At 40.4% G+C, this 26,241-nt stretch overlaps 3 protein-coding genes across 3 annotated transcripts; 1 reads left to right on the forward strand and 2 right to left on the reverse strand.

Moving 5' to 3' along the window:
• Positions 1–1,535: 1,535 nt before the first annotated feature.
• Positions 1,536–11,632, forward strand: adpgk2 (ADP-dependent glucokinase 2). Its single transcript, XM_033632616.2, has 7 exons — positions 1,536–1,779; positions 3,987–4,146; positions 6,613–6,803; positions 6,929–7,025; positions 7,240–7,376; positions 7,556–7,692; positions 8,888–11,632. The coding sequence occupies exons 1-7, from the start codon at positions 1,584–1,586 to the stop codon at positions 9,443–9,445; spliced, it is 1,476 nt and encodes a 491-aa protein (XP_033488507.1). The 5' UTR covers positions 1,536–1,583; the 3' UTR covers positions 9,446–11,632.
• Positions 11,633–13,238: 1,606 nt separating this feature from the next.
• On the reverse strand, positions 13,239–17,160 carry drc8 (dynein regulatory complex subunit 8). Its single transcript, XM_033631278.2, has 7 exons — positions 17,030–17,160; positions 16,740–16,824; positions 15,678–15,750; positions 15,280–15,356; positions 14,789–14,831; positions 14,538–14,604; positions 13,239–13,496 (listed from the first exon to the last, which is right to left on the reverse strand). Exons 1-7 carry the CDS (start codon positions 17,052–17,054, stop codon positions 13,378–13,380), a joined length of 489 nt encoding a protein of 162 aa, XP_033487169.1. The 5' UTR covers positions 17,055–17,160; the 3' UTR covers positions 13,239–13,377.
• A 1,030-nt stretch (positions 17,161–18,190) lies between these two features.
• Positions 18,191–25,044, reverse strand: cgref1 (cell growth regulator with EF-hand domain 1). Its single transcript, XM_033618055.2, has 7 exons — positions 24,902–25,044; positions 22,814–22,919; positions 22,372–22,446; positions 20,906–20,979; positions 19,988–20,112; positions 19,767–19,868; positions 18,191–19,470 (listed from the first exon to the last, which is right to left on the reverse strand). Exons 1-7 carry the CDS (start codon positions 24,909–24,911, stop codon positions 19,177–19,179), a joined length of 786 nt encoding a protein of 261 aa, XP_033473946.1. The 5' UTR covers positions 24,912–25,044; the 3' UTR covers positions 18,191–19,176.
• Between the last annotated feature and the right edge of the window lie 1,197 nt (positions 25,045–26,241).

Genomic DNA, 26,241 nt, shown 5'->3' on the forward strand with positions numbered 1-26,241 from the left:
GACAATTAAAAACATGCATGAATGTGATATAAGAAAATTCAGATTACTATGTCTGAGAGAAATTGGATTAATACATTTCAAGGATAAAGAAATACTACTATACTTGGTCCATTGATCGCAGCTACTATCAGTTACTGTGCGTCCCTCTGCTGACCTGTGATGCAACGTAACTAAGTCCATTTACTCAGAAAGTACTGAACTAAAATACAAGTGTAAGTATCTTAATCTCATATCACCTCCTCTGCCTCACCACATTTTAGAGGTAATTATTATACATTTTAATCCACTAAAAGTATTTGATAACTTTAGTTTCTAGCTACTTTACAAGTTAAGATTTTTGTACATAACCCAAAAATATAATAAAAAAGTGCAGCTGAAAAGATAAGTCGATTGATTGGATAATTCAATGGCAACCATTTTGAGTCATTTTTCATGCAAAACCATTTTATGGTTCCAGCTTCTCAAACATGAGGATGTGCTGCTTTTCCTTTTCAATAGTTAAATTGTTTTTAATTTATTAAATTTAAACTTATTTAAACTTATCTGTATGAGTACTTTTAATACTTAAATACATTTTCCTTACTTTTATTTAAGAAACATTTTCAGTCCAGGGCTTTTACTAGTAATAGAGTTTTGATAGTGTGGTATTAGTACTTTTAAAGTAAAGGATCAGACTATTTCCGCCACCACTGCTGCTGACATGGCACATGTTTTGCTATTGCTGAGTTTTTGATTTTGCTTTACTACTACCAGTACTGACACTGTGGAAAATCACATTAACTCTGTTTAAGTTTGTTTACAAGTCACCTCTGCTGAAGTTTTCCCTCTTACAGCCTTTTTTTTTTTTGGGTGACATCTCTTCAATGCTCGGGTATGTACCTGAGTATTTACACACAACACCACACTTGCCCCTATACACTGTTTAGGGGGCATTACCTATGCTAATATGAAACTCATGATCACGTGGGATTCTTCATTCAGCATATCTGGGTCAGAGTAGATTTGGATGGAGTTGACTTCTCTTATTTTTTTTCTCTTAACTAAAAATAAATAGAAGATAAAAGAGAAATTTAAGAGAATGTTTCTGCATGAGGCCCATTGTTTCTAGTTTCTGGACAAACTGCTGTGTTAATGATAAAAGTTTTTTGTCTTCACAGTTAAAATGTGTGCTCTTATTTTTGTCACTTCCGCGTTGTTGTCAGCAAAAACAAACACTCCCCCTTCGTAGTAGACTAAAGGTTGTTTGATTTGTATACAGGCGTCCACCTGTTATCCAACATGTACAGCGGTGCTTGGGTTTACATAAAACACTTCAAAGAAGCCTCCTTTACAAGAATATAAAGAAAGTGGTTGTCTTAAGAGGCTGAAACGCGGTTAAAGTGGTTATGTTTTGAATCAATAGCTGAATAAATACCGGAATATAGCTGAATAGAATCTAGGATTCTGCTTTCAGTTACCGTACATCCGGGACACTCCGGCTCCTAAAACAAACAGACATCCCAAAGCACGGCTTTTTACTGGTCGGGCGGAAAGTGCTTATTCATTACTGACAGAGGGAGCCACGGCAGCGAGGACGGCGAGAGATGGAGAGAGGAGGCAGGGCTTCGTGGATGAAATATGGGCCTGTTGTGTCCCTGCTCGTGGTTCTTTTGGCCGTGTGGTTCCGGTCACCCCAGGATGCAGTGCTGGACGACCGGCTGGACACCGTCTTGTCCTCTCTGCTCCGGGCGGAGAGCAAAGTCGGCATCAATGGCGTCGCCAGACCCAAAGTAGCCATCGGTAAGTGCAAGTGGTGTGAGCTAGCTAATTTTGCCTAGCTTAACCTACATTTAGGAGCGTTTCTGGGTTAATAAATGATTCAGTCTGAGATGATTTTCATCCGTAATAACTGGCATTGAATCTAGAAATATGCTCCAGATGGAAAAATGCATGAAGTGCTCCGACTCGCTAACAAACAGAAGACTGAAGTTAATTGCTAACTGGAATTGGCTTCATTCAGCTAAAACGTAATTAAGCGGACTTTTAAAAGGCACAGTGACAACTTTATTTCTGTGAACTGACAATAACCTCAGTCAACTTTGCTATACCTTCCCCTTTTTCACTGAATATCAGGAGATTTGTGAGTAAATGACTGACCAAGTAAAAGCAGTGCAGTGCAGTGAAGTGCAGTGGAGCATGAACTGAAAGAGGGAGGTCAATCAGGGGTGACTGTGAATGATTTGCACAGTCATCAGATCTCAGTCAGGAGTTAAGTTGTTAGCAGAGACCCTCCATCAACCAGCAGAGCACCACAGACAACCAGTGAAGGGCAAAGACTGCTGTAATGGAAGGGCAGGGAGGTGCTGATATTTGCACCATGAATATGGGTTAACTTTATTTAAGTAACTAATGTCTCCCTTATGTCACTTGCACAGATGGTAGCCTCAGTGTGACATATCTATTATAACATGTGGATTTTCGCCGATATCCAACATACTGATGTAGATATATCCCCTTTTATCCCTACCCAGTTTGACTCATCATCAAGTCTCTTCTGTAGTGGAATTAACATCATATTATGCATGCATACTCATATCATGATGGCCCTCCAGTAGATGAGGACATGAAATACAATGCTTTTCAGTGTATATAATATTCATTTATTGTGCAAAATAAGATTAAGCATGTTGGCCAGTTGTGAAAGATCATTTTAAAGCCAATACTGGCCAAAATTATCATGCATCCCTAATACAAAATAGACTGGATAAATGGTAAAAGCAGGTGTTGAATGTTAGGGATTCACTAAACACTGTTGCTTTAGTTTAAAAACAACCCTATAGGTTTCAGGTTGGGTTCAGTATGCTGACAGCAATTTAATAAAACCAGTGTGCCACAAGAGAAAAGCACAACTGGCAGTTTGTGGTCTCCGTCTTGCATTGAAACTGTGGGCACCAAGGGGATTAGCAGTACTACAGGGTGGAATTTCTTATCTGATAAACTGCGTCAGACAGGTTTCAGCAAACAACATAATTAGCATCACTGACAGGTGTTTTGGCCCTCATGATCTAATCCTAAAATCTTGTCCTTTGAGCCTTGTTAGAAGCAACGCAACAAAGGTAATCGCTCTATCTGTCCAACCTTTACCCAGTTAATCAACAGGCTCAGCCACGCAGTCAGACCTGTTGTATTGTTGTTGTTCAGCATCAGATATAATAAGATCACATGTCAGCCTTGTTATACAATATCATAATTTGATCTAATCCTTGTGTGTTAGGTGCTTCAGATGGTGAACTATAATTAAACACTACAATACAATGACAAACACTGCCCTGCTGACTCTCAGGCAAAAGCACCACTGCTGCTGATGATATGACCAAATATACACATTAATTTTTCTCTTCTTTACAGTAAATTGTCAGAAGAAAATTGTAGATGGCTGCCTGAGAGCTTTGAAAAACAAATTGCAAAAATAGCAGCTTGAAGTCAAGCTACTGTCAGACTAAGTTAAATATTCAAAACTAATTCAAATTTAAATTCAAATCTGCAACAAACATGCCTTTTGGCTTCCCTAACAGGTTGCCTACACAGGAAGGCCCTCAGGGCTTCTTGCAAAGCATGCTGACCTATGTTCAGACTTGAAGGAAAATGTTTGTAGATGAAAGCTATGCATTGATGATGTTTGGCCCTGCAGCTGAAACTCTATTGAGGTATCGGATCATTTGACCAGCCACGGTGGCAGATAGATTACACTGCATTTTTCACAGCAGCTGCATGTTGTGTGGATTTCACTGTGCTAAGTTTACGAAAGCTGCACACCAGCATTGCCTTTCTCTTTGCTGTGTTTGTACTGTAAAATTTGACTGTAGTGTCTTTTCCCCCGGTGGCCATCTCTTAATCTTCTCCTCCTTGCTGGCCACAGATTTTAAGTTGTATACCTGCCTCTGGGCATGATTGTTTTCACATATTTATCTCTTTCTTCTCTCTCTGCCCCTCTCCCTCATCCACAGGTTTTGGAGGATGTGTTGACCTGATAGTGGACGGGGTATCGTTGCTTAATAAGATTGGCCTCCCACCCACAGACCAGCCCCTACATCATGACTACATAGAAAATGAAGTGCAGCTGGCCCAGAGCTTTGCCTATTTCTTTGCACCGGGAGCTGCTGCAGAGTAAGTGTTACGTGTGTGTGTTCGTGTGAATAAGAGTTGACTATTAGATAGTTGTGTTCTAGTTAATACATCCTGAATTCACAGTGTGGTTTTATAAATACATGCGTGAGTGAAAGAGTGCACATGCAAATACTTTATTATGTTTGCCTTTTCTGTGCTGTGACTGGTTCGAGGAGTCTTTCTGTGTATATGCAAGGTGTGTCAAAGTCAGTATTTCTTTTTATATGCAGGGTGTGTTCAAGTATGTTTTTGTGATTGAATAAGAGGTGAGACATAAAGTAGATAGTGTGCAAGTCTTGAGACCAACCACGAGCAAATTTTTCCCAGTTGCGCACCTAAGGCTACTGTGATCCTGGCTCAGTCCATCCCCTTACACGCTCTTTCTCACACACACATGGATTCCACCACAAATGTGTCACAAAATAAACAACCTAAGTGAAAACTTAGGGTTTTTTTTAAAAAAAAAAAAACAAAACCTTGATTTGGTCAGTGCTTATCTGTATTTTTCTATTTCTGTTGCTGTTCATCAGTTACTAACTCGTCTTCCCTCTCTTTTCATTCACCGGCGGCTGCTCTTGTTCTGGCTCTGGCGCCTGGCTCTGAGCCCTTGTTCTTTGTCTGGAACTAACACCTAAAGGCAGCATGCTTACAAAATCACCATGGACAGAAAGGCTGAAAAAGAAAAGCAAATGTTATCTAAAACTCTTAATTAGACATAGAAACCAGGTCTTTTTCAGCTCAGCATTTAGATTTATTGCTCCTGCGTCTTTCTCGCCTGTTTTTTTTTGGGGGGAGGGGGGATTTGGGTTTGTAAAAGCCATAATTCGGATGCACTTCAGCCAAAAAAGATGAAAAGTTAACAGCAAAGTGATATGTGTGAAGAACAGAAGAAATTATTGGGTGTCTCTGCCAAAAGTAGCCCGGGTCAAACCATATATGTAATAAGTTTATTTTTCTCAGTGTGCTTTGCTTTCAATTTGGTTTCTCCTCCATTCCCGTCCAAGCTTATCCCATAAAATAGCATACCTTCCACAGGCCACGTGTACCGGGAGCCTTCCTGCGTAAAAGTCTGGCTTCTTTTTATCTTTTTATCTACGGCTTCACTTGTAGAAGTACCAGACATTTTAGAAGACATTAGGTTGTCTTTTTTGGCTTTCCAACACCTCTACTTACGTACATTTCTTTCTTCCTTTTCTTTAGTTTTGTTCTTGCCTCCCACTTCCTTTCTCTTAAATTTTGACACCCTTGATATGCTTGACAAGTGAATTTTTTTCAGCAAACTCAGAGAAGAGAAACGCTCTGTTTAACAGTACTTCCATCTAATATTTACAAAGAGACTGGCTGGACAAGTCTCTCAGGTTTAACTACAGTGGTTTATGCCTAGTTCAAACAACGCAACTTTAGCCCTGATTACCCTGCTTGCCGACAGTTTTTAGAGCTCCCTAAAATAAAAAGCCCCAGATCAAAGGCAAATCAGTGTTGGCTTGTTGGTCGCGAATCGGCGCTCAAGCGCGATGTGTAAACTGTTCAAAGACATGAGCCTGATGAATCACAGACGCTGCCAGGGCTTCATATCTGGACAGTGCATGTACAAACAGAACTGGATACAGCAATGGAAGCAGGGCCCTGTTCATTCCTATGAAAGTTGCTCAGTGGTGCGTGAAGCCCAAAAAGTTAAACTTCCTAGATATAAAGTTACCCAGATCTTCTGCATCATTGGGCACATAGAGCAAGTGCACTAGAGACCTAGCTAGTCGGTTTGTATCGTTTGTATGTATCCACTGACTTACAGCTGTCTCTTTCCCAATGTAAGTCTATGGGAAAAAGTGTTTTTGGAACCCATGGCATCATGTGACAGACCTGGAAGTTGTAGGAACATGGTTTGCCCACCATGTTTGTCCTGTTCAACACATACTCATCCTCCTTGTGAAAGATCTTCTTGTGTGTGACCCTTGTCATTGGTTGGTCACGTAATGAAGGGAAAAAAAGACAACTTCAAGACCAGTGTCAGAAATTAGCAAGGGCCACGGGCCATTTGGCCCGCAATTGATCCAAGAATGCCCCCAAAAGCCATGTTCCGGGGGCCAAAATTGCCCCCAAGTTTTCGAAACAACTATATGTATTTATATTTTTAACAGTATTACAATCTGACATTAGTAGTATAATTAGTATAAGAAGTATGATTTTATTTTTATTAAATTAATTTACCGTCACCTCTACAACTCATTTTCCAGACATAATCAACGAGATTGCACTGATTATGTGAGAGTAATCTGACAGAGAAGGGGAGGGGGCTTTGCTGTACCATAAGTATAAACTACACTGTGGCAGTATAAAGTATAAACTGCACTGTGGCAGTACAAACTACAACAATATGACAAGACAGAAAGAAGGCATGTTTAGAGGAAAATGAAAACTGAGTTTTAACATAGTTTCACTTTTTTTTTTTTCCTTTTTGTCTTACAGGCGTTTCATGTTGAATGATACTCTATTCAGTGAGCTGGTGGAAGCATCCCGTGACTTACCTGGAAACAGATGGGCAATAGGCGGCAACGCCCCTGCAATGGCTGGTCGCATGGCAACTGAAGGGTGTGATATATTGCTCGGGGGAAGTTTTAGCACTGATTATACAGATGTTCTGTCTGAGCACATTACAGGTACAAATACACACACAAGCACATACTGGTACATCCACCTCCAGCTCCTCTGCCTTCTATATATCTCCCCACCCCTGTCCTTGTCACCTCCATTCCCGTGTGCTAACCAATCTCTGTCTCTCCAGTGGCAGGTAACATAGTTGAAGAGCCAGACATTCATCTGATCCTGGAGTATCCAGCTGGGGCTAGCTGGGGTCAGTATACTGCTCGTAGAGCCAACAGGTAAGTGTTAATTGAGCATTTGGTAGATATTTTGAGAATCTTGACAGGGCAGTAAGGTTAACTGTCAATGTGTGTGTGCTAGAGCCAGAGAGAAATTTTCCCATCATGCACAGTCAGCTGGATTTAATGAATGTTGTGAGTGATTAGAAGCACTGTGTGTGTACATACATGTTGTCATGGTATTTGTATCTGACTGGCTGACTTGGCTTTGTAGGTATATCATCCACAGTGATGACCATAACCCCTACCTGGACTCCATGGAGCACTTTGCTGAGAAACTTGAAGACTTTAAACCAGATCTGCTGGTGGTGGGTGGACTGCAAATGATGGATAACTTCCCCTTCCAGTCAGGTAAGAGGACACTGGTGACAACCTTGTTAGTAGTCGCTGATTTGGAACCTCTAGCAGCAGTGTTTGCTGCATTGTGTCGCACAACTGAAATGTGATAATGCTGAACATTTGTCAGTTGTGTCTACATTTTGTCTGAATTTCCTCTCTTCTCTTTCCACCTCTTCCTTTCATCATTAAAGGGGAGCGAGATGCTCTCCTCTCCCGCCTGGCCGACCTGCTGTCCTTGTCGTCTCCACAAATTGGAGTCCATTTTGAGATGGCCAGCTTTGTAGAAGAGAGTATAATGGAGGACCTACTTCACTACGTCATTCCACATGTATGTATGACTTAACAGTTACATCAGTCAACAAATTTAATCAAATGCTAGGACAATTACACAAACACAGGAGTTAAAAAAACAAAATGTTCCTCCCAGAAAAATAGAGTGAAAAGGTACAAGATGTTTGACAAAGCATAGCAGTGAGATTGAAAGTAGATTTGTTTAGTTAAATGTGTTGAATGTAGTTCTGAACAAAACAGTGCGTGACTGTGTTTGCCTTCCACAGTTTGAATAGTTTCTTTTTGTCACATCTGTTTTGTATCTACATGTTAAAACATGGAAGCTTCACACACATCCTCAACCCAGCAGCACAGAAGATCAGTTCATTCAATCTGCTGAATTGCAGGCTATGACATACAATGCAATTGCTTCCCATACTGAGTGTGCAAGGAAGCTGCACAGGTTATTACTTCTACAGCTGTGAAGCACAACATAAAGGGTCATGCTTTTTAAATAACCTTAAGTTCTGTTGGCATTATATTGGGGTGTCTGTGTGTGTGTTTGCCAGCCGCTAGGTTGCTCACCTGGCAGCTACAACTCTTCCGCTAGTTTCTGCTTAGTCTTAGTTTTCTGCTCTTTACGCCATCGTGGTCAGAGCTGGAGGACACATCACACAGGCGAGGCTTCTGCTGCCACGACTCGACAAGGTTTTACTCGAAACATTTCTTTTAACATGTTTTGCCTCCATGGTGAGCTGCTATCCATCTGTTTGTTTTGGATTAGCGCTCATGCATCATTTCATGCTGCATTTCTGTTGGTTAGTTAGTTGATGCAGGTCTTGGCAGCAGTCACACTGTGAGATCATCACAAATTTTTGACACTGTCTGAATATTATCCCAGGCTGACTTTGATCGCAAAACTGTGACAATGGTCATCATTGAACCTTTATCTGTGAGACATAGGACCACCATTTTAGAGCCATGACCAAAGATATCATCACGTTTCATTCACGATGGTCATCTTTCGTCCGGGACAACCCAAAATCGCACAGTGTATACCAGGCTTTACACAGAGGTGTTTTAGAGATCAAACTGTAGCCTTTTTCAGAATAAACTACACTCGCCATATTGATCACAATGAAAGAATGTTACTCAATACAATTTTATTGCTTCTGTTTGTTTTTATGAAGATGCACAGCTCAGATAAAGGGATGTCCTTAGTTTAATTACTCTTCCTGATTCTTTTTTCTCAGGCGGACTCTTTAGGGATGAATGAACAGGAGCTTCCCAACCTGCTTAGTCTGCTCAAAGGCTCCAACATTAAAGTGCTGTCGGACCCAAACCCTCGTGTAGCCACTGTCCTCGACCAGATGAGGGAGGTCTATCGCATTTTAAACCAGCGCTACAGGGACACCACTGCAGAAGATGACACATACAGTGCTAAAGCTAAGCCGCTGACTCGACTCCACGTCCACACTCTGGCCTTTCAGGCCATGATTGTGACCCGTGGCTCCCAGTGGAAGAACACCATGTCAGCCACCGCCAAGGCCTCTCTCACAGCTAACCGCCACGTCTGTGGCTCCAATGACATTGACCTCAGCAAGGCACGGCTCATCATGGACGACTCCTTCTCTGTTAGCCGGCGGGAAGGCAGCCAGCGTATCCCTCTGCAGGAGACCCGGCCTGTCAGCTGCTGGGATGAGGACGACTACGAGATTTGCGTAGCACCAGTGCTGGTATGCACTGAGGTTTACCAAACTGCAGGTGGAGGGGATAATATCTCAGCTGCTGGCTTGGTGCTGCAGATCTAAAGAGGGACACTTAATGGTTTATCTGTGTCTAGTGCTCACTACATGTTCCTAAACAATGTGACTCTGGAAACACGATCTAGGTGTGATGCAATGTGCCTCGCTACCGATTGTATCAGGCTAATGTTGTCGCCCTGGCACTTCATGGACCAGGTGGACCATAAGGAAAACTGATCATCAATGGTAGGAGTCAGGTGATGGGGGGCAGCAGATTTTAAATATATGGGCTCAGACTTGATTTTTGAGGTAGATGCAGTAAAACACAGGTAAAGTCTATTGTAACCAGACTTCCTGCAGTTAATTCTCAGTTAGGTGTGTTACATTGGGTTGGAGGGCTGAATCACTGATTTCATGCCTCTTGCTTTAATGCTGGTACATATAATAATATGTATCTGTGCAATCTCGACCTGATTGCAAAGCTCTTTTGCATCAATTTTTTTTAAATTTCTAGAACCAGACCATTGAAAGAGACACTGCCCTGATCTGTACTACTGTGATTCAACACAGTCGACATCTTTACCAAATCATTGTCACCCATCATCTGACTCCTGTTCTCCTCTACTTCTCCAAGGCCTTACAAGACTTGGCCTTCAGTCAGGATTAGATAAAGAGGGATGAGGTCTGGATAAGGTCCATTTGTACCAAATTCTTTTAGGTTAGAAGCCGACAGAGCCGCACAACTTCAGCTGTATGATTAATTCTCTTTGTGTCTTTGTGACTCCACTATGCAGCAGCCTTATCCAGAGGTTTTTTTTTTTATTTTTTTGGAAGCATGTTTATCAGGTGCCACCTACTTAAATCTTAATTTTGAGTAACTATACAGGGCTAAGACCACCCCTGCCTTGCAGCAAATGCATATTCAACCTAAGGCTGAAAGGTAGTTAACATATCCGTTTTAAAAACATCTGAAGCCTTTTTTAATGCGACGGCTCTATCCTGCCTCTTCCCTCTCCTATCTCATTCTCAGAGGCAAAGACGGATTTTAAGTAGATAGCTAGTGAGATTATTGCCTCCATTCTTCCTAATGTGAAAAATGTGCATACTGGTTCAGGTGTGTTTGTTTTAAATTTGTCATTCCTCTGTGGGTCTGTTGCAGTGCAATAATGCAAAAACAATGTTAATGAGATCTCTGTTGGTAGCTGGATATGATGTCAAAAACTTCCTCTCTACCTCCATGCACTGTTTGTTTCTCCTCTTTTCCTCCTTTACTCGTCTCTGTTCCTTTGTCAAGCTTTATTATTATCTGTTGTATCTATTCTTGTGTTTTTATGGCTCTTTAAGGACCAAATAACCAGTGTGGACTGCCCATTGCTGCAAAGAAGTTACTGGCAGTCAGTTGTAATGTTCTCATGTGATATGGCTGCAAACAGTGGAACACAGTCTCATCACTAGTTTTAAGGGGAAGCTGTGGTGTTACTCACTATGAATCCCCTTCATCTGTGGGACACAAAGTACATATCATAGTTGAGTCTTGTTAGTGAAAATGGGGCCCTGCCTCTAATTGGCCATTACTCCCATTTTTCTCTTTTCAGGGTTTAAATCACTTTTGTTTGAAGCTTTATGGAAAATGTTTTTCTCACTATGTATGAAGCAAACATTCCACCCAAGAGCCAGCTTCAGTTATTTTTTCAATAGAACATACACATGTTTGACAAGTGCATTTTTTTTCTTGATTAGACATTTCAATTTCTTAAAACATGTTCTCCAAATCCCCTTTCCTCACAGGGACACAGGTATTCATGTTCATGAATCAACGTAACAAGTGTGAACTAAGGAAATCCCTTTAAGTCTTTCCTCTGTGTATCGAGACTGTACTGATATAATAATGTTTGATTATGCTGGAGGTAAATGAGCCTTATTCTGTTTTGTCTTTTAGTGTTTAGTGAAAAGGGAGTGTTTAATACAAACTTTTTTCTATTACTGTAGACTTATGTTTTATTCTCTGATGTCTTTGTCTTACACAGTGTTTGGAAGACAAGAGCAACGGGTCATGTTTATACTGTGAAGTGAACTTCAGCATGCATTAATGGTCGGATAGAGAACTGCTTGTGTTTGCTGCCATATCATGTACTTATCTAAGATTTAGATAAATCATGTCATCCACGTTCCAAAGCTGTGTTTACCTGTTCCATGCATGTTTACTATTCAATGCAGAATCACCTAAGATAAAATACTATGCTGATAAAGCAATCATTGCTTGGGGTCATTTATTGGTAAGGGTCACTGCTTTCATGGCTTCAAACTGCAGTTTTTAAGCTGATTCTTTGGACAAGTATGCGCTTTCTTGATTTAGTCCTCTGAACTCATTAATTCTTCAAGGTGAGTACTATGGCACACACATCATGGATTGTTTGTCACAGCAACATCATTCTGCCATGATGGATGTTGTTTCCTGCCTTCACACTCCCAACACATTTCATTTTTTATTTTCCCTTTTTGTCCGTTAGCTGCATGTACTGTCTTGTCTTGTAAATGAATAACCAAATTATGTCTCATTTTTGATTCCATCACTGGGCCCCGATATGATCAGCAAACGAGATGTATTCTCATTAGAGTTTCTCCGACGTCAGACGTCGGATTACTTTTAACTTTTCAGATTTTATATCGGCAAGCTTGTACTGCAGCTTAAGGAGGATTGGACTAATACTTTTAAATTACATTAGGAGCTTATTTTATTACTGCTGCATGTAGTCTGTACAGTATCTGCAGGAGTCCTTGACTGACTTAAATTATTCTTAGTGATTTTGTTAAGAAATCAGCCCTTTGAGAAGTCCTGTTTCACTTGCACAATAGTACCCTACAGTTTTGTGATGTTTTCATTGGTTCAAACGCAGTGTTGAAGTACTTGAGATCAGTCTTGGTCTCAAGATGAGCTTCAAGACCACTCTTTGAAACTCGCAGTTTTGTCGTGGACTTGACCACATTTTTACTCGGTCTTGTCACAGTCAAAGAAAGACCGTTACATTGATTCCACATTTTTTGTAAGTGTGTTGTGCAGTCTGGTTTTGGTCTCAACTTTGTCTTGTCCTGCCTTGGTCTTGGTCTTAACCCCTCAAAGTCTTGGTCTTGTCTCATTCATGATACACTCTGCCCTCAGTCAGGACTTGGTCTTGGTTTAGGTGGTCTTGACTACAACAGTGGTTCAACAGACAAAACTAAATTAAAGAAAATAATAGGTAAAGTAATTAGTAAGTAAACCTCTGAGTAGACATCAGAGAGGGATCATAAATATAGCTAACAGCCACATGACCCTGATCTGCTTGGGTTTCTAATCTCAAATCTTCCGTACACAGGATTAAAAATGAACATTTTCCATGTAAAACAAGCCTAAACTTCCTCATGCTGCTGCAAAGTTTATAAGGAGCCTGTGCTATTTGAGGACCCAGCACTAGGTCTCAGACTCTATTTTGTATCTAGGTTCTGGGGTTGTGTCAGCAGCAACCTCCCTTTCTTAAACACAAACAATTTTGCATGAGCAGTCACACCTGAGTAGATCAGTTGTGTGTAATGACCATGACAGTGATTTTTAACTTAATCTACATGTAGAAAGTAGACTGTATCATGTACTTTAAAACTGAATGTTTGTGGAAAACATGTCAGAACATCTCTGTAACATGTCAGACTTGGAAATATGGAAAGTGAGGTTAGGTACTACATGTAAATGGATGGGAGCATAAAACTACTGCATGCTTTACAAAAAATAATTAACGTCACCTGCCCTGACACATTTTCCCATGTCTGCCAGTTTGCTAATACAACTTTATCTGAACTGAAAGACAATTCTGGAAACACAGAGTCGGGATTGAGAAATGTACATTAATTTATTATACCATATCAGACCTACAGGCCCACAATAACACATGCAGACACAAACACAAACAAACACAGACTTGTGTGCTTCGAATATTTCTCAACAACGAACACTATGACACTGACTACATTTCAGGGTCAATGGTCAGCTGGCCAATTATGTCTTCGTAATAGATGAGGTTCTTCTCTTTGTCAGCAAATGCTGTCAGCATTTCCTCCATCTCCTCCTGAGTGAAGGGGTCACCTGATATAAGCACAACCATGAACAAACAAAACACAGCCATGTTTAAAATGTACGTTGTTTTGTCAAAGTATGGATGGGTCTGTTGATTGGTACTTGACACTTTTAAAGTATCGACCAAAATAACCCAGTACAAAGTAGAATGGAAACAACTCCAGTCAAATTATACATTTGATCCTATTTTGCGCCAGGTGTCTGATCAGCAAACTTTCTGTTGCTGCCTTCTCCAGAGCTGCTCTCCTCCCGGCGAATGGTTAGCTCAATGTCTGCCTGGTTAGCAGGAGCTACAACAGCAGCAGCCGTTTACATCCAACACCGAGTGGTTAAACAGTCCCAATTAACTCACACTGACATGGAAATGGCTTGACTGTTGTTAAACCCGTCTATAACTGTTAGGTAACGTCAGCCGTGTGATGCTAACAATTTGCCCTGACACTGTCAATTGCAGTATATTTGAAAGGGCAGTTCAGTGTGCTGAGATGCCACCAGAACGTTCAAAGGTTTGGCTATATTACACGCCACTCCATTCACATTATGTGTATGAAGTACTCTAATGGTGTCACTATCACTCTAAGGGCAGTAGTATAGAGTGCCCCAGGAATATGTCCTAAAACCCAGAAATGAGTTAGCATTTCTGCACTCCTGGTTCCCTCGTCTCGAAGTCAGAGGGTTTGGATGAATGGGAGAATAGATGGATGAGGTTTTTTGAATGGGATTTTGGTGAGATGCCTAAAATATGATGTGGAGTTTATTTTATTACTGCTGCATGAGTCTATTTTCTGCAATAATCCAAAATCCAATGGAATAATCCCATTTGGCTTTATGACAAAGGAGGCAGGGCGATGTTAACTTCTACGTCGGTCTACATAAAAACCCTAGAGCACTCTATTAATACTGGTATCGTAATCTTTTTAAACAATGCCCAGCCCTAAGCAAGAGAAATGATACACACACACAAACATATCTATGAGATTATCTACTTTTCACCACACAAATACATTTCTCTTCACATCACAAAGCAAAAACTGAAAGCTTCTGCTTTACCTTCCTGTGTCATGTACTTTGTCAGCTCCTCAGGCTCCAGGTATCCTTTCTTTCCTTTGTCCAGAACCTGGAAACAGTGTTATTGCCTTCATACTTTAACAAATATCAGTAAATAACACTGTGATATTAGTGTCACTCTGCTGACAGTATGATATATACAGAGGCTGAAACTCAGACTAAATTTAGATACTGTGCAGTTGCTGGTACGACTGCAATAATGGAGAATATGAGGAAACAGAAGCTGATCTCACCTCAAAGGCCTGAAGCAGAATGTCCTCAGGGATGGGAGGGAACCTAACACACACACACACACACACACACACACACACACCACTATTTGTGTCTGTTGCAAGTTTGGTAGAACCGCCCTGATAGCATTGACATGACATACCAAAATTCTGTGATCAAACATGGTATCATTATCATAGTTTCTATTAGTAATTTCCAGGCTCAGTTTACACCCCAGGCTGAACTATACTGTGCTCATTTTATCAAAGAGGATCCTAAGGTACTATAAAATCTGAAAACTCGTACCAGCAACAGGTGCTCCCTCAGTAACATCTAGTTGAAAGTCATACTGTATAATAAATTGTTTGCTTCAACAGGAGCACCCATTTGCATGATGACATGGCCTTCTCTTCTTCTCATCCTCTAAATTTAGCATTTTTATTCATTTAGTTAGACATAATAAAAAAAAGCACTGAGTCAATTGTACACATCGGAGATAACAGAGCCGTCTTACTTGTGCTCCAGCAGCACTTTGGACATGACTGGAAGGAACTTGTCCAAATGGATATATCCTGCATGGTCCTCTTCAACCTGTTTGAACGGGACAAGGCTGCTAAGTTCTGGTCTTTTAACAACAAGCTGAGAATTTTCAAACAAAACTCTTCATAATATCATCTTACAGTAAGTAGTAGCAATTTCTAGCTCGTAAAAAAACTAATACAAGGTGGAATATTTTAATAACATGATGAAATATCTCCACACGTGTAATAAAGATTGTTGCATGACTCATACATAAAAAGTGAACATCCCTATTTAAGACTGCACACCTGAGGAAAGCCTCAGATGATTAGTCTGACCGGTTGTTTACTTAATCCAAAATATAAGCAAAATATAAGTAAACACTGTCCTGACCTCAGCTATTAGGTCATGTAGGTCTGCCTGGGTGGGGAAGCAACCCAGGGAATACATGATGGTGCTCAGCTCCCTGCAAAAAAAACAAACAAACAATCATGATAAACCACACCACATGTGAAGACTGAGTATAATGGTGATGTTCTTCCTGAGAGATGTATTATGGCATGTTTTATTCACCTAGCTCAGGGGTCAGTAACCTTTACTATCAGAAGAGACATTTGTGGCCCCCAAAAAATTAAAAAATCTATCTGTCTCAAATCTGTAATCTAAATTAGCCTATACATTTTCCTAATAGGTCTAAATAAGCATTCATTTTACAGCAATGTAGCTGCTCTGCAATGGGCTATTTATGAGTATTTGGTACTTGAACTTTGCAGCATTAGTGGTGAAAGCAAACAAATCGGTCCACTCACTGTGAAATTCTCTATTTTCCTCCGAGACATTTTCTCTTTTTGGATTTGGAATCAATAGCTACCCTCACTAAGGAGATTCAGGACTAGCCATCACTACTGAGATTCACAAATTTTAGGTAAAGGCACCAGGCTGTAAACTTGATACACACTGTTGATGAGATGCTAAACATTTGGTTTTATTTACTGTATACACCTTTATACAAATGGAAAATGTAAGAATCACTTTAGATCTACAACAAAATGAAAATGAAAATGTTGAAAAGTAACTGTTATTCATTTCCATCTATTCTATTGTCAAAGTCACATGAAGCCACTGGAGAAGGACTAAAGAGCTGCATGTGGCTCCTGAGCAACAAGTTGCCTGATCCTGACCTGGCTCTACCAGAGCCCACCATCTCAAACACCCACCACAGTAAGAGGCAAAATAAGGTATTTCCTTAAAACAAAACAAAACAAACAAAAACTACAGGGCCAGGTGGGTGTTTCCCTCATAAACTATAATAAATTCTAAATAGGCATAAACACAAACTATCCTTGATGGTGTGAGATCATGAGGTTCAAACCCAGCACATAGGAAAGACTGTATAAGTTAACAGTAGAAACAATATGAACTATCATCACCCGAGTCTGTACCGCTGGAGCTCACCTGACATCCACTGTGTTGTTAGACTCCTGGTCAAACACTTCAAAAGCTGCTTTAATCTTCTTGTGGACATCTAACACCACAGCCTCTGATAACAGAGAGGAAAACCAGGTACAGAAACGAGAGCTTATTACTGGAGCAACAACTCAAACATTAACTCTTAACACATAACTTTAAACTCCTGAACGACAATTACAAAAGCAAGATTATCATGGCGCTTTTACTGTTGTCTGAACACGAGAATTCAAACTGTTAGACAGACGGTACAGTGGTTAACTGGCTAATTCACAAACCTGTAGTTTGCTTCATCTCCGCCATGCTGTCCCGGTTGTTAGTCTGTTGCCTAGCAACCCACTGGGCATGTGAAAGAGCAGCTAGCTAGCTAAGCTAGCTTGATGACCGGAAGTGTAGTCTCAGACTCAACCAACACCCACAGACATAATTTTAAAAAGGTAAGTGCATTTTAAAATACTGACACTATTTTTGTACTTAAAAACATATAGCATACCACATCTTTTTTACTGTAGTGTACAGAGCTTTTGGCAAAAGCTACTCATAATAGTTTAATACACTTTAACTTAAGAACATATAACCTACGTTTTTTTGTCATTCACTACATTGCCAACTTTAATATTTTAATGTCAAACTGAAATCTTCACAAGCTAAATTCTATCTATCTATCTATCTATCTATCTATCTATCTATCTATTTTATGAGCCAGCTGCCCTTTTTTAACAAATAATTACCAGTATTACATTTTTTAGCACATTTAAAATGGCCTTTTGGTGAGGAACACATTATGACTTGTTTAGGACTTGTGCTTAATGTTGAGGATTTTGGACTTGACACAGGACTTGTCAGTCTTTGACTTGATTTGGGACTTGCCTATCTTGACTTGGAATTTTAGTGCAAAGACTAGAGATTTACTTGTGACATGCAAAAAAAATACTTGGTCCCCTATCTGGACAAACTTCAGGGAACGTTCCCTAAAGGTTAAATAACCTCACTGTCTAGATCAATATTATGGAAACAGAAACAAGGCCTGAAGTGATGAGAAATAAGCAACTGACTTAAAGTTAGGTGAAAGACAAGTTTTATGTTTTAAGGATAACAGATCACTGAAACAATCCATATGTTGGCAAAAATATATAAATAGCCCACGCTGACTTAACAGAAAGGAAAAAAATTGTAAGCATTGGGGAGCATACCAGAAAGTTTATAGTGACACTGGGAGTCCAGTCATCATTTATCATTGATAAATTGAGACTATGATATGATGTCATGATATATTTTCTGCATCTTACTGTCGTCTTTTGAACTGTGTCAAACACTTGACACTCATATGGGCTCTATCTACCTGCTGAGGACAATATAAGGGTTACCACACGTTATAGAAATACATGATCAGTTTCTTCTGACAAATCAAAAAAAATCTTAGAAACAGAAGACAGAAATAAAGGCAGGGGGACAAAAAAAGGTTGCTTTATTTTCTCCAGCTGTGTAAATGCAGAAATGGTTAAAAAGGGTAAACAAACAAAAATAATAACACAAAGTAAACCCTTTCATACTGTAAACACATTCAAGTTTGCAGATAAAGACTGAATTAAATGATATATTAAATAACATGTTATTTCAATGGGGGCTTCCTGAGAATCCTCATCAAAATAAATGCATGGTGGATCTTATACAAGTGTATTGAAAGAAATAAAGACTTTTCTCTGAATAACCTCATTTTATTCAGTAAATGAATTAAGTCACTGAATAGTCTGAGGAAATAATAAAGGAAGACCAAATGTAATTTCATGGCTAAACCGACTCGTCTGTAAAAGAGACCAGTTAATTAAATAACAGTCCTGGCACATAACTGCTGGGTGCAAATCCTAAAACCTAGAGTGGGTCAGACACAATAAGGCCAATTATTGTGTACATGAAACAACAGTCTCTACATAGAATGACACAAATACATGAAAAATGTTGGGTTTTTTTTTTTTATAACAAAACGGTCTAAATAAATACAATTAAAGCAAATAAAATGTACATCTTACACTTTTAAAATCATGAGATGATCGACTGTTTCATTTGCTGGGAAAAGAAAGAAATATTCAAAAGTACTAATATTAAGGATGGCTTTGTTTTATCAATATGAGTAATATTGCATTTTGAATTCAGAACTTTTGTCCTCTTACAGCTCAAGAAAACGTTGCATTTGTAATTATAACCAAGTTACTGGTTGTAGAAAAAGTTTCAACATACAGTGACAGGAATACTTTCAATACATTCATCTTCTCACCAAATTAAATGGTAAAATCTCAATCAAGGGAAGGATCATTTGTGGGGATGAAGATTAAGAGGTCCTCTTAGTGGTATTTTTATCTCTATCATCAGTCTTTTGCTGACTCTAGAGAAATAATAATGTGAACCAGTATGTGTGTGTGTGCATTCACATCTCTGGTTGCCCCTGATGAACAGGGACATGGTGGTCCTGCACATGTTCCGCTGCTGGGGCTTCTGGGATATGTTGTCCATACTGTTCATCTATTTGATTTATGGCCTCCTCTTCCTCTGTCTTTACTTCGTGTTGAAGTTGCTCTGCATCTTGATGCTGCAGCTCTTCATGAACCTCCTCTCTCTCCTCTGCTGCTCCTACTTTCTCCTCGTCAGTGATGGGGTTTGACAGCTTCTCCTCTGCGGCCACCTCCTGCTCCTGGTGAGGTGCGTTGTTGTTGCTGGAGTCCTGTGGTGGGAAAAGTGACAACCATAAATGAAACTGAGAATAAAATTAGGTACAGCTCCTCTTTTTGGAACCACTGTGGCGTTGGTAAAGATTTTGCTTTCAGCCACGCTTGTTGTTGCTGTGGATAACACTATGATGTCATTAAGTCTAAATATCACAATTATCACAATAGGAATGTTTCATATCATATTAATAAAAATTATACTGGTATTATCATGAACAAGGTGATATGGCACACCCCTACTTAAAGGCAATAATTACTTTACATCAGAAACAAGTGTGTAAGTGTACAGTACCTGTGTGTGAGGTAATGCTGGAGACAGCAGCTCAGATGGGGCCAACAGGCCGTCCTGGTTCAGATCCTGAGTCTGGAGTAAAAAATCTACCATAGACACCACCTGGATTCAGAAAACACCAACACACACAGATAAACACATGTATTTTCAAGTCAGACAAACAGACCAAACAGTGTTGCAAAGTGTGGTGTATGTACAAGTAGACAGCCTCTCCTCCTCACCAGCTCATTGGCTTGTGTTCCAGGTGTATGATGGGAGTTGTAGTCTGAAAGCAACTTCATCATTTCCAAACCATCCAGGAGCCCACTGCGGTCGAAGTCATAGAGACGAAACAGGAAGAACACCTCTGACACAAAGCAGGAGAAGACTGACATGTTTAATACCAAACACATTTGATACACTGCTGGAGTATGACTGCAGATGATGTAAAATATAACACTCCTATACACACACACACACACACACACACACACACACACAGTAATATTAACAAATGATTGTTTGGGACACTTAAAGGAACCCCCCAGATATAAAGTAAAATTAGAATTACAGCCTCGCAGTTGTACATCTACGCGAACTGTCAAGTTGCAGTGGCAGTTTAAATCCATGTCTGTCCATGCTCATATGTAGCCATGACAGCAGACAATGCTTCAAATATGAATGTTGCTGTTAAGAAGCTATAACTTCGGGGTGTCGGTGGCTTAGTGGATAGAGCAGGCGCCTCATCCCACTGAGCAAGCAACATCTGTGGACGTGATATCAACTAGACTTGGATGTCCACAGACGTTGCTTGCTCAGTGGGATGTACAAGGCTGTCGCCGCAGCGGCCCGGGTTCGACTCCAGCCTGTGGCCCTTTGCTGCATGTCACTCCCTCTCTCTCGCCCCCTTCACACTTGTCTGTCCTATACATTAAAGGCTAAAAATGGCCAAAAAATATCTTTAAAAAAAGAAGCTACAACTTCACATACTTCACACACATCTTCAACCTGGCAGCGCAGCAGATCTATACAAACAGCGCAGTTTGAAGATTAACGTAACCAATTCAGTATCAGACCAAAACTCTCTTCTGAATGGGATTGACGGACAAAATGGTAATGGTAGCTGAAGGGACAGCCCTGTGTCAGAGTGTGAAGTCTACCTTGCTCCGAGGTACTGATTTCTGGTCCTTCTTGGCCATCCTTCAGACTGGATTGAATGAAACTCTGCCGCAATCTGTCGTATACATAACACAGACTGGATATCACATAATCAGTAAAACATTTAGAGCTAAGAATTTACGCTTAAGTGTCAGGTTTGTTCAGCCCTGTGACGACTTAGTTATGTTTTGCTATCTTACTGTATCAAAACGGACTTGCACTGTGGGTGTAGTCGAGAGTCTGTTTTATTTTCAGCCACAAGAGGGCAGACATTGTTGCCACTTAGAATAACTGACTCAGCTCCAGGAGGAGGTGCCACCTCATCAAAAAGCATTGTGCTTAGAGGAAGGTTATACCTGTATTTGCTGATTTTCCAGTTTGCCTCATTGTCTTGGAAAGCTTGAATCACATCTTACATAAAGTAGATAGAAAGATGACACACATGGGGCAACAGTGAAACTCACAGAGCCTGTGTAATAGTGTCTAAAATAGCAGGTTTCAGACCACTCTGTTGACCAAAGGTTATATCAGGAGCTTTCAGTCCTTTTCTGTCTTGTCTTTTAGAGTCTGTCTGTCTGTCTGTCTTGATCTTGAGGATGCATTTTTAATCCAATGCACAGACCTTACATTAGGTTGTGCTCACATCCCTGGCATCACGGTTGAAATACTGCAATACTCATTAAAAAGTTAACATTTCTAAACAAGAACGGCCTTAGTTACCATCCAGTCAGCTTCTCGGCCTCCTGTGAATCAGTGTGCATTGTTTGTGTAGGGAGGTGCACATACCATCAACTGCATAACATATTTGTGTTCATAGCTAACATGATAACAGAGTCGTGTACACATCTCTCCATCTTATCAGCCAGGGATAAGACGCTTGCAGCTACACTGTCACCAACAACATATTCTATTACAGTGCGTCCACAAATAAAAGTGGTTTTTTTCTCATTTTGTTCCCTGAAGAAATTAAACCTGTGATTCGAATTCACACGACTGTACAGTAACAGAGACATGAGTGAGGTGAGATACAAAGTGTGAGACACTGTATTTGCAGTATATTTGAGGATAGTCTATATTTTTTCTGTCTGTGTAAAGGAAAAATATCACTAATTGCAACATTTAGCAGTGTTATTGCACATGTAATCTTATCAGTTCATGGTGCAGGCAACATCATTAGCACAACACAGCAGTCAAAGTCCACAGAGTAACCAGACAGCAGCTGCTTAGTCAACTCAAACTGACTCTCTCAGACTGCAGGTTGACAGTAAATCAGCATAATCCATATTCTGTCATCCTCTGAGAAAAAGATTAGACTTTCAAGCTGCATTTAGAGAGCTATGTTTGAGCACACAGAGATGGGACTGCACCAGTCCTCCTCTTTTTGAGGAAGCAATAAAGAGCAAATTCAAAGTTTAAAATGAGCTGCATGCGTAACAACAGCACATCATCATCATCATGTGTCACTCACCTGCGGTCTTCCTCTCCAGAGCCAAAGGGATTGGCTAGCGCTGCTAAAGCGGGGCGGGCATCAACCGATTCCTCCCTGAGAGATAAACAAATAAGAATGCAAATGATGGAAATTTTTCAGTATTTACTTTTATTTATGTTCTTCCCCTTTTCCATTAAGCCAATACAACAGAGAACGCTTGATTCTTCTGCTGGCAATAACAGAGCTGTACCCTCCATACATGTGGCATACCTCATTTACTATGTTTTACAAGATCTGCATCAAATATCCAGTGTTATATGTAAATCTTGTCCATTCTGATATCACAGCCCTTAGTCACATGTTAATTGTCAAATTAATTTATGGCTATAAAAAAGTATTAATTATGCCCAAAAAATCTTGCAGTATATTTGGTTAATAATGGTATATCTTGGGGAACATGGGAGTAAGGAGGTAGAGTTACCTTTGTGACCCAGGTAGACCTGGTGCAGCCTGGCACAACTGTATAAACAGGTACAGGGACAGAACACAAGGGACCAACCTGCCCAGGTGAGACTCCATGAACACACCTACAAGCACACAGCCATGTTATAGCCTCATATCACATATGCACAAAATTATTTGATAGGATGACAGAATTTATCTGCCCAAATGTCGTAGATTTACAGAGGAATTATGACCAGCGTGTGTCTTTAAAAGGTTGTAAAATAATAAGTATACAAATGCTCTCTTTGGGACACAGGAGAGTTTCACAGGTGATGGTTTGTGGTTTTATACAAAGTGGAATATCCTCATGGCTACCGCCTCAGAGCATTTGCCTAAATACATTGAAAAGCTCATGTTCTGTCATGGATGGTTTACTGAACAGGCCTACCAGGTGCAAATCTGCATTTCCTAGGATGCCGAAGGCATGACTGGCCCTGCTCTCCCTCTGACTGGCTAGTCCTCATTGCTTTGTAGGTTGGATTGTTTAAGTTTAGGCAAGAGGAGTGAGATTGTTTAGGGTTAGGTAAAAAAAAGTCAGGGTAAGCCAATCAGAGACAAAATTAAGGCAGAGTTGGGTGGGTCATGTCTTCGCTATCCTAGGAAATGATACTTTGCCTACAAGGCACAGTGAAGGCCAGGGGCCCCCTGACACTTTGGGCCCCTGGCCTTCACTTGGAAAATGTCACTCAAATTAAGTATCCACCAGTTTGTCAAAATGAGCACAAAGAGATGGAAAGATCTGAAGAGACATGAAATAACTACAAAGCAACAAAAAACAACAACAAGGAGACATGAGATGATTACAGAGTGACACAAAACAGCAACAAAAAAGACACAAAATTACCTGAAAAAAGGCGCAAAATTAGCCCAGAGACATCTAAACTACTACATAGAGATACAAAACAGACACAAGAAATCATAAAATGACAACAAAGCAACAAAAACAACCACAAGGAGACACAAAATGATTACAGAGCAGCACAGAACAACCAAAAAAAGACAAGAAATAATCTCAAAGAGAAACAAAATTATCTTAATAAAGCACAAAATTAGCCCAGAGACACCCAAACTACCACACAAAGATACGAAACAACCACAAGACATAAAATGACTTCAAAGCGAGTCACAAGATGACTACGCAGTGACACAAAATGACCACATGAAACACAAAAGTACCTCAAAGAATAAAGCATAGAATTAGCCCAGAGACACCCAAACTACGACACATACAAACAACCACAAAACCACAAAAAGCTGCATAATGACTAAAAAGAGAAGCAAAAGCACCACATAAATCTGTGTGTCTTGCTCCTGTGTAAGAGAGGTGATGGGGCCCTTTGCATATCTGTGCCCAGGGGCCCATTATCACATAATTGGCCCATGAACCTGGCAGTCAATTGTAATATTATATTATCATATGGTCTATCTATGTGTAACACCTGCACCCTACAAACAAAAACAATCACTGTATAAATATAACTTTGCTGCAATCCTGCAGCCTTTGTAAGTTACACAGATGGTGGCCCTTATGGCCCATTTGGCAAAATCAATTAAAACCTTTATATCTATTTATAGCTCAGCACAGTCTGTCAGTGAAGATGTCCACGTGCCTCCACTGTTGGCTGTAAATGTTACGCACAGATTCAGCTACTGGCTTTGGGATAGATACAATATGCAGTACAGTGAATAAACTAGCTAACCTTGCTGCAGCTTCCCCATGTGGAGTAGCAGCGATGCTAACAGCGCAGCTCACAGAGCCAAACATGACCCACGACTCACACCAACTCACTGCAGCATTATGAGCACACACATTATAAACACTGGTGGTGTCTGATAAAGTCAAACTGTCTCCATGCTCTGACATTACAGTCCTGTATTCAAACTAAATTAAATGACAGGATGACTAGCTGTAGCCAGAACTACTTTAGCCTTCTGACTGCGCATTTATAAAGCTATAAATTAAATATGTATGTGAACGGAAGTAAGACACATAAACCCTGAGTGAGCTCTGGATAAATACATGCTGTCACCTCTAACTCTGTACTCACAGATGTAATTAACCTACCTGTCTGCATAGTTGACGTGTGGACAGTAAAAGGCTTTAATTCGGGCAGGTTAGCGTTTTAACTTTCACATTAGGAGAGCACCTCTGCCCCGCACCGCCCTGCTGCTCGCGCCTCCCGGTCTGCACTGCGCAACGGCGGCGGCACGCGCGCTTCCTCCCCGCCTGCCACGGAGACCGGAGTGTTTTGGTCAATGACAGGGTCCACGTGGAAGAGCAGAGCCGCCGTCGTGTCAGCGAGTTTGCGCAGGCAGCCTCTCTTTGTGCTCCTCGCTCCTGGTTTTCCGCCACGTCCGCACCAGCAGACGGATTCCGGTAGTGCGGGAGGAATCTGCTCTCATTTCATATTCAGGCTCAGCTTCAGACCAGCTGCACCACAGTGGACCAGTATGTGTAGGGATCTCTATATAGTGTTACATTATGTATTATTATTATTATTGTTGTTGTTATTGATATATGACAGTACAGTTACAGGGGTCATGATTTTAGTCACCATGGTACAGTGTGGTAATTGAAAGAAAAGATTTTGCACACTTACACCCATGCTCTGATGAAGGTCTATTAGACCAAAAGCTCAACAATAAAGTGAAACACTGCATAGATAAAAGCGTGCAGAAATCTTTTCCACAAATTTTGACTTACTAATGTTTCCATCACCTTGCCAACACCAAGCTGGGTGAAGCGGTGGGTGCTCTGCAGTCGTGGTACAGTGTAAAGTCCAACATTATGAGAAGCAGCTTCTGTCAGTCCCACCCAACACTCACACCCTTCAGTGTACATAGTGTTTTATGTTTTATCCTGGTTTTATCTAATCCAGCTGGTCACGGGTCTATTCTGAATGGACCAAAGTGACTCACAAACATGTCAAGCTTGTAAAAAACAAACTTTATTTTTAAGTACAGTGAATTTGCAGCACAGACTTTACATTTTGAGGTGCTGTTTCCTGCTGTAGAGCGAGTCACTAACAGACAGCTACTTGACAGAGATAGCAAACTAGCCTTCAGCAGTAATGCACCCTAAAGAACAACATGTAGTAATAAAAAGTATACAATCTGCAAATAAATGTACCAAATTGGAAAACCCAGTGTGTGAAGCAACGTATTTGCATCTGTCTTTTACAAACTAAAGCAGGACTCAGTAATGCCAGAGGTTTATACTGCACTCATTTGACCACAAGATGTCCCACTAACTCTTTACAGTAATTGACTTGCTTCTTTTTAGGCATTGTATAGTAAGTTGTGTCACACTTGCGTCTGCAGAACATTGATTAAGATGATAAAGAATGTTAATAATTAGATCACAACTGCATTAGAAAAAATGCCAGTGTGGTATCATTGTAATTT

The sequence above is a fragment of the Epinephelus lanceolatus genome, chromosome 2 (assembly GCF_041903045.1).
Source record: "Epinephelus lanceolatus isolate andai-2023 chromosome 2, ASM4190304v1, whole genome shotgun sequence".
NCBI lineage: Eukaryota > Metazoa > Chordata > Actinopteri > Perciformes > Serranidae > Epinephelus > Epinephelus lanceolatus.

Excerpts from the sequence above, each read along its gene's own strand:
- adpgk2 (XM_033632616.2), top strand. The coding sequence starts at position 1,584 with ATGGAGAGAGGAGGCAGGGCTTCGTGGATGAAATATGGGCCTGTTGTG. Across the intron at positions 1,780-3,986 it reads CAGACCCAAAGTAGCCATCG|GTTTTGGAGGATGTGTTGAC; the intron begins GTAAGTGCAAGT and ends CCTCATCCACAG. Across the intron at positions 7,693-8,887 it reads TTCACTACGTCATTCCACAT|GCGGACTCTTTAGGGATGAA; the intron begins GTATGTATGACT and ends CTTTTTTCTCAG.
- drc8 (XM_033631278.2), bottom strand. The coding sequence starts at position 17,054 with ATGGCGGAGATGAAGCAAACTACAG. Across the intron at positions 15,751-16,739 it reads AACAACACAGTGGATGTCAG|GGAGCTGAGCACCATCATGT; the intron begins GTGAGCTCCAGC and ends TTTTTTTTGCAG. Across the intron at positions 14,832-15,279 it reads AAAGTGCTGCTGGAGCACAA|GTTCCCTCCCATCCCTGAGG; the intron begins GTAAGACGGCTC and ends TGTGTGTGTTAG.
- cgref1 (XM_033618055.2), bottom strand. Across the intron at positions 22,447-22,813 it reads GGTCTACCTGGGTCACAAAG|GGAGGAATCGGTTGATGCCC; the intron begins GTAACTCTACCT and ends TTTATCTCTCAG. Across the intron at positions 19,869-19,987 it reads GAACACAAGCCAATGAGCTG|GTGGTGTCTATGGTAGATTT; the intron begins GTGAGGAGGAGA and ends TTCTGAATCCAG.